Source organism: Protobothrops mucrosquamatus, unplaced genomic scaffold (genome assembly GCF_001527695.2).
Source record: "Protobothrops mucrosquamatus isolate PMUCROS unplaced genomic scaffold, P.Mucros_1.0 scaffold3151, whole genome shotgun sequence".
Taxonomy (NCBI): domain Eukaryota; kingdom Metazoa; phylum Chordata; class Lepidosauria; order Squamata; family Viperidae; genus Protobothrops; species Protobothrops mucrosquamatus.
In genome coordinates, this window is record NW_015389151.1 from 196,675 (window position 1) to 203,049 (window position 6,375).

The 6,375-nt window shown below is 54.5% G+C and overlaps 1 protein-coding gene across 1 annotated transcript in view; it reads right to left on the bottom strand.

The window, feature by feature from the left end:
• The window catches only part of LOC107297130 (hydroperoxide isomerase ALOXE3-like), a 17,034-nt gene continuing 10,659 nt past the window's right edge, over positions 1 to 6,375 (bottom strand). Inside the window, exons 6-12 of the mRNA XM_015826489.1 lie at positions 5,731 to 5,934; positions 5,529 to 5,615; positions 5,003 to 5,172; positions 3,109 to 3,230; positions 1,871 to 1,971; positions 948 to 1,118; positions 1 to 180 (exon numbers count right to left, since the gene is read on the bottom strand). Of these exons, the coding sequence (XP_015681975.1) occupies positions 1 to 180; positions 948 to 1,118; positions 1,871 to 1,971; positions 3,109 to 3,230; positions 5,003 to 5,172; positions 5,529 to 5,615; positions 5,731 to 5,934 (1,035 nt within the window). The remainder of the gene's footprint in view (positions 181 to 947; positions 1,119 to 1,870; positions 1,972 to 3,108; positions 3,231 to 5,002; positions 5,173 to 5,528; positions 5,616 to 5,730; positions 5,935 to 6,375) is intronic.

Consider the following 6,375-nt stretch of genomic DNA (forward strand, 5'->3'; position numbering starts at 1 on the left):
CTAGATGGTGGTGCTGTTTTCTATCTCGGGGGGATAGAGGTAAGTGTAAGGCAGCGGGAGGGTCTTATTCCGGCTCTCGATGGCCAAGGTGATGTGCTTGAGATGCTCCTGAAAAGCGCCGATGAGCCGCTTCGGGCCTTCCTCCACAAAGTGCTCCTCCTCGTAGTAGCCCAGCGGTTTCTGCAGAAGCAGAAGAGAATCACAGAGTAAGAACAGAGCTGCGAGGGACCCCGGAGGTCATCGCTGAGAGCAAGCCACTTGGAAGGCCCTGGGAGAGCAAGCAACTAAATTTCGTTTTTAATGGGTGCCATTGTGCCCACGATAAAAAATGACAATAAAGGTTGTCTGTCTGTCTATCATCCATCCATCCGTCCGTCCGTCTGTCTATCTCTATCCTCTCTCTCTCTTTATCTATCTATCTGTCTCTATCTATCCTCTCTCTCTCTCTAAAACATATAAGGAACGGTTGCTGGAATTGGGGATGTCTAGTTTAACGAAGAGAAGGACGAGGGGGGACATGATAGCAGTCTTCCAGTATCTCAGGGGTTGCCATAAAGAAGAGGGAGTCAAGCTATTCTCCAAAGCGCCTGAAGGCAGGACAAGAAGCAACGGGTGGAAACTCACCAAGGAGAGAAGCAACCTGGAACTAAGGAGAAACTTCCTGACGGTGATAACAATTAACCAGTGGAACTACCTGCCTCCAGAAGCGGTGAATGCTCCAACACTGGAAGTTTTTAAGAAGAGACTGGACAGCCATTTGTCTGAAATGGTGTAGGGTTTCCTGCCTGAGCAGGGGGTTGGACCAGATGACCTCCAAGGTCCCTTCCAACTTTATTATTATTATTATTATTATTATTATTATTATTATTATTATTATTATTATTATTATTATTATTATTATTATTATTATTATTATTATTATTATTAAAAAACGGGGGGAGGCTCACCATGTCCAGGGTCTCGTTCCGCAGCACCCAGAGGACGGAGAGCACCTGGCTGGTCACGTTCATCTCCGGGATGGTGTCCAGGAATTCCTGCAGGGTGACGGGGGTCTTCGCCTGGGGAGGGGGCTTCCGCATGGACGAAGGCAGGTTGGGCATGAAGGCCCCCATCTCAAACTTCCGCCCGGAGAGAAGGAGGAGAAGAGCGTGAGACGGGGGCATCTCCCCCCCCGGAAGGGAGAGAGAAACATCTGGCCTGCCTTTTCATCCTGGTTGATTTTCCACGTGCAGGAAAATTAAGATAATAAAATGCCCAACAAGGAAATACTGTGCAGGGAGTCCTCGAAAGAAAGGAGGGAGGGATGAAGGAAGGAAATGGGAGGGAGGGAGGGAGGGAGGAAGGAAAGAAGGAGATTGGAATAAGGAGGGAGGGAGGGAGGAAGGAAATGGGAATAAGAAAGGAAGGAGGGAGGGAGGAAGGAAGGAAATGGGAGGGAGGGAGGGAGGAAGGAAGGAGATTGGAATAAGAAAGTGAGGGAGGGAGGGGAAAAGGAAGGAAGGAGATTGGAATAGGAAGGGAGGGAGGGAGAAAGGAAGGAAGGGAGGGAGGGAAGAAGGGAGGGAGGGAGGAAGAGAAGAGGTGGAGGGAGGGAGGGAGGAAGGAAGGAAGGGAGGGAGGGAGAGAAGGGAAGGAGAGAAGGGAGGGAGGAATGGAAGGAAGGAAGGAAGGAAGGAAGGAGATTGGAATAGGAAGGGAGGGAGGGAGAAAGGAAGGAAGGAAGGAAGAAAGGAAGGAGATTGGAATAAGAAGGAAGGAAGGAAGGAAGGAAGGAAGGAAGGAAGGAAGGAAGGGAGAATTGACCTGATCCTGCTCGCAACCAGCCCCCTTCCCCCCCCTCCTGGGGGAGACCCCGAGTAGCCTCACCCACCTGCCCTCCGTTGACGGCCGCGTGGTGAGCTGAGCAGGTGAAGACGGTCATGGTCAGGTACTTGATGAGGTCCGGGACGGTGTGGAGGGCGGAAGGGACGCCTGGAAGGAAAGGGGGAAAGTTCGGCCCAGCTGAGATTCCCCAGGGGAAAAAGGGAAGGGAGACCAAGCCGCGATGCAGAGGGAGGGAGGGAGGGAGGGAGGGACCCCCACATGTTCCCTGCTCAACCCATCTCAGGAGTTCTTCCAGTCCTCACTCGAGGTCCCACATGATTCCCTCCCATTTTGAAAGTATTTTACGGCGGTCGTTAAACGAGTCCTACCGTCGTAAGTCTGACAAGGTGTTGGAGAAGGACGACGAGAAAGATACGAAGGCATAGGAAGAAAACACCGTACAGGGAGTCCTCGTTTAGTGACCGTTCAAATTCAACAGCACTAAAGAAATGTGACTTATGACCATTTTTCACAGGTACGACCATTTTTCCCGGGGTCACGTGATCCAAATCCAGGCGCTTGGCGACTGGCTCGTACTTATGACGGTTGCAGCATCCCGTGTGTGTGTGTGTGTGTGTGTGTGTGACGTGATCCCCTTTGGACAAGCAAAGTCAAGAGAGAAGCCGGAGTCACTTAACAACCAGGTTACTAACTTCACAACTGCAGTGATTCGCTTAACGACCGCGGTAAGAAAAGTCGTAAAATGGTGCAAAATTCGCTTTTTAAGCAGCGTCTCGCTTAGCGACAGAACATTTGGACCGCAGCTGTGGCCGGAAACCCAGGACCACCTGTATTCGTTTAGTGCCCATTCGGAGCTGCGACAACACTGAAAAAAGGGACTTGTGACACTTAGGATACTCGTAGAATCCTCAGAGTTACGTGATCGAAATTGGGGTCCTTGGCAACCGACGTGTACCGTGTCCGGTGGGATTGCCCTGTCCTGGGTCACACAATCCCCATTTCCCACCTTCCCAGCCGGCTTCTGATGAGCAAAGTCACAGGAAAAGCCTGCTTCACTTAGCAACCGACCGATTCTCCTAATTGTTGCGGTGTTTCGCTTAACGACCGTGGGGGGGAAAGGTCCTAACATGGGACAAAACTCACTGGATCCGTTTTTCGGTGCAGTTGCAACTCGGAACGGTCGCTAAAGGAACGGAGGAAAGCCGAGGACGGCCCGTTTTCTACAGAGTGGAAAGGAGGCCACCAGGAAAGGGTGGAACCAAACTTTCCAAGAGGGGGATGTACCTGAGGTCTCTCTGCTCAGGAAGCCTTTGGCGAAGATCTCGGCCACCCAAGACTGCAGCTCGTCGTCTCCCTGCACCTCTGAGTCGCTCTTGTAGTAGAGTCCCACGATGCCCGAGACGAAGCTGCGGGGAGGGAGGGGAGAAGAGGAAGAGGAGGGTCTGTCCCAGCCAAGGGGGCTTCGCTGCCGGCTCCTTTTCCCCACCCAAGCAGTACGGAAGGTTAGGGTGGGGAGGGGTCCCTGGGGCTCTCTCAGCTTGTTTCATGACCCAACTAGGGAACATCCTCAGTGCTAGAAGGGAGGGGGGATTGCGGAGAGGAGGAGGAGGAGGAGGAGGAGGAGGAGGAGGAGGAGGAGGAGGAGGAGGAATGTGGGGTCCTGGGTGCCCTCTGAGCTGGGTGGTTTCCTTGCAGACGTTTCATGACCCAACATGGTTACATCATCAGTGCTAGAAGGGAGAGGAGGAGGAGGAGGAGGAGGAGGAGGAGGAGAGTGACTGAGGGGTCCTTGGTGCTCTCTGAGCTGGGTGGTTTCCTTGCAGACGTTTTATGACCCAACTAAATAACATTATCAGTACTAGAAGGCGGTGGGGGTTTGTGGAGTAGAGTAGAAGCAGGAGGAGGAGGAGGAGGAGGAGGAGGACGACGACGACGACTGTAGGGTCTCTATTGTGCTCTCTGAGCTCAGTTGTTTTCTTGCTGTTGTTTCATATCAGTGGTGGCGAAACTATGGCACGAGGGCCAGAGGCGGCACTCTGACCCCTTTTTGTGGGCACGCATGCCATGCCCCAGAGATGGCAACCGTCCCTCTTCAACCAGCCGCCCAAGGTCCCACGTGGCCAGATGCATCCCGGCTGGCGGCGGGCTGTGGAGCCCCAGAGTGCACCGGTCGAGTAGCCGTCAGGCTGTGGCTGCTGATGGAAGCCGGCGGCCCCCATGCGCTCGCTGGCCTCTGTGTGCGGGGGCCGATGGTGTCAGGCAGCAGCCGCCCCGGCCCCTGCCTCGCCTTGCCCTGCGGCAATGGCACCCCAGCCTTGCCTCACCTCACTCCGCAGGATGAACCTGCTGTCCATCGCCCCACCTGTCAGAGACCCCCTGGATCCCCCCCAACCCTGCCCACAGGCGTCCCTCCCCCATGAGCAACATCAAGGTGACCATGCCCACTTTGGCCACACCCACCCAGTCTGCCATGACCACCACAGCCACGCCCACCCAGCGGGCCACGTCCCACCTGGCACCCGGCGATAAATAAGTGGGTTTTGGGTTGCAGTTTGGGCACGCGGGTCTCTAAAAGGTTCGCTATCACTGTTTCATACGTAAAAAGAGAGCACACCCACCCCCTTCTAGCACGGATGGCGTTCCCTAGTTGGGTCATGAAACGTCTGCAAGGAAACCACCCAGCTCAGAGAGCACCAAGGGCCACACAGTCCTTTCCTCCACTACTACTACTACTACTACTACTACTACTACTACTACTACTACTTCTTCTTCTTCTTCTTCTTCTTCTTCTTCTTCTTCTTCTTCTTCTTCTTCTTCTTCTTCTCCTCCTCCTCCTCCTCCTCCTCCTCTCCACAAACCCCCCTCCCTTCTAGTACTGATGACGCTCCTTAGTTGGGTCATGAAACGTCTGCAAGGAAACCACCCAGCTCAGAGAGTACCAGGGACCCCTCATTTCAACCTTGAGAGCCTCCAGACGCAGCGACGGGGTCGAAACCCATGGCTCCAAGCCTCTTGCGTGAGACTCGAATCCACCACCCTCGCAACTCCCCATTAATCAGGCTAAACTGTGATGGTGGAGGATCCTGGCTGGTTTGTAGACCCCTTCCCAAGCAGCCTGTTCATAACAGCTGTTCCCCAGTTCAGGGCCCTACTCAGCTCTCCGGCCGAGCTCCTTCACCTCTGGATGGCGTCCCAGATCTTCAGGCCATCGTCCCTGTAGTAGTACTGGAGGAGGCAGCCCACCCCCCGGGCTTCGATGTCATCCGGAAGGCAAAGCTGGGTGTAGGTCAGTTCTGCCAGGGCTTTTTCGAGCAGCACCGCTAGTCCCTGGCGCCCGGTGCCAATGGCCTGTGAAAAGAAAGCAGAGTTGGGAATGGATCTTTTGAGGTCCTCTAGTCCACCCCCTTGCTTAAGCAGGTGACCCTAGTCCATTCGGGACAAATAGCTGTCCAGTCTCTTCTTTAAAACTTCCAGTGTTGGAGCATTCACCGCTTCTGGAGGCAGGTAGTTCCACTGGTTAATTGTTCCAACTGTCAGGAAGTTTCTCCTTAGTTCCAGGTTGCTTCTCTCCTTGGTGAGTTTCCATCTGTCGTTTCCTGTCCTGCCTTCGGGGGCTTTGGAGAAGAGGTGGACCCCCTTCCCCCTCTTCTTTGGGGCAGCCCACCAAGCCCATCATGCTGAGCCCAGATGTTCCCCAGTCTTACCTTATCAAAGGTGCCACCTTGGCTGATGAGGTAGGTCCTCGCCAACACGTTGATGTGGATGGAATAACGCAAGTGGGGGATCAGAAGCTGGAGCAGGGAAGGAGGAGGAAACCATGGTTACTTGAGCTAACCACCATTGGGGGGAACGCTTGTCCTCTCCCGCCCTTTGAAGGCCCCACCCAGCCCGCCTCGGGATTCCCACCTTGTACAGGGGGTGGCACATGGGGAGGGTCCTCAGGGTGGCCACCGAGAAGATCTCGGACATCAGGTGGCCGCGCAGCAGGTGGGCGATGTCCTCGTGGGTGTGGAACTCGGCGTTTCGCACCCAGGTCTTGGCTAAGGTCCACAGCCACTCCTCGTCGGTGGGCAGGAAGATGGGACTCTGAGGACCAGGATGCTGGCTGAGCTGAGGGGGAGACGGGGAGGAAGAGGTTGGGACCGGCTGAGGGACAAAGCGGGACGTTCAGCTTGGAGAAGACCTCTTCTCCATGCCTCGCTGAGGAATTCTGGGAGTTGAAGTCCACCAGTCATAAAGGGGTCATAGTTCCCTCACACTGGCTGGGGAATTCTGGGAGTTGATGTCCACCAGTCATCAAAGGGTCATAGCTCCCTCACGCTGGCTGAGGAATTGTGGGAGTTGAAGTCCACCAGTCATAAAGGGGTCATAGTTCCCTCACACTGGCTGAGGAATTCTGGGAGTTGAAGTCCACAAGTAAATCAAAGGGTCATAGTTCCCTCACGCTAGCTGAGGAATTCTGGGAGTTGAAGTCCACAAGTCATGAAGGGACCATAGTTCCCTCACGCTGGCTGAGGGATTCTGGGAGTTGAAGTCCACAAGTCATCAAAG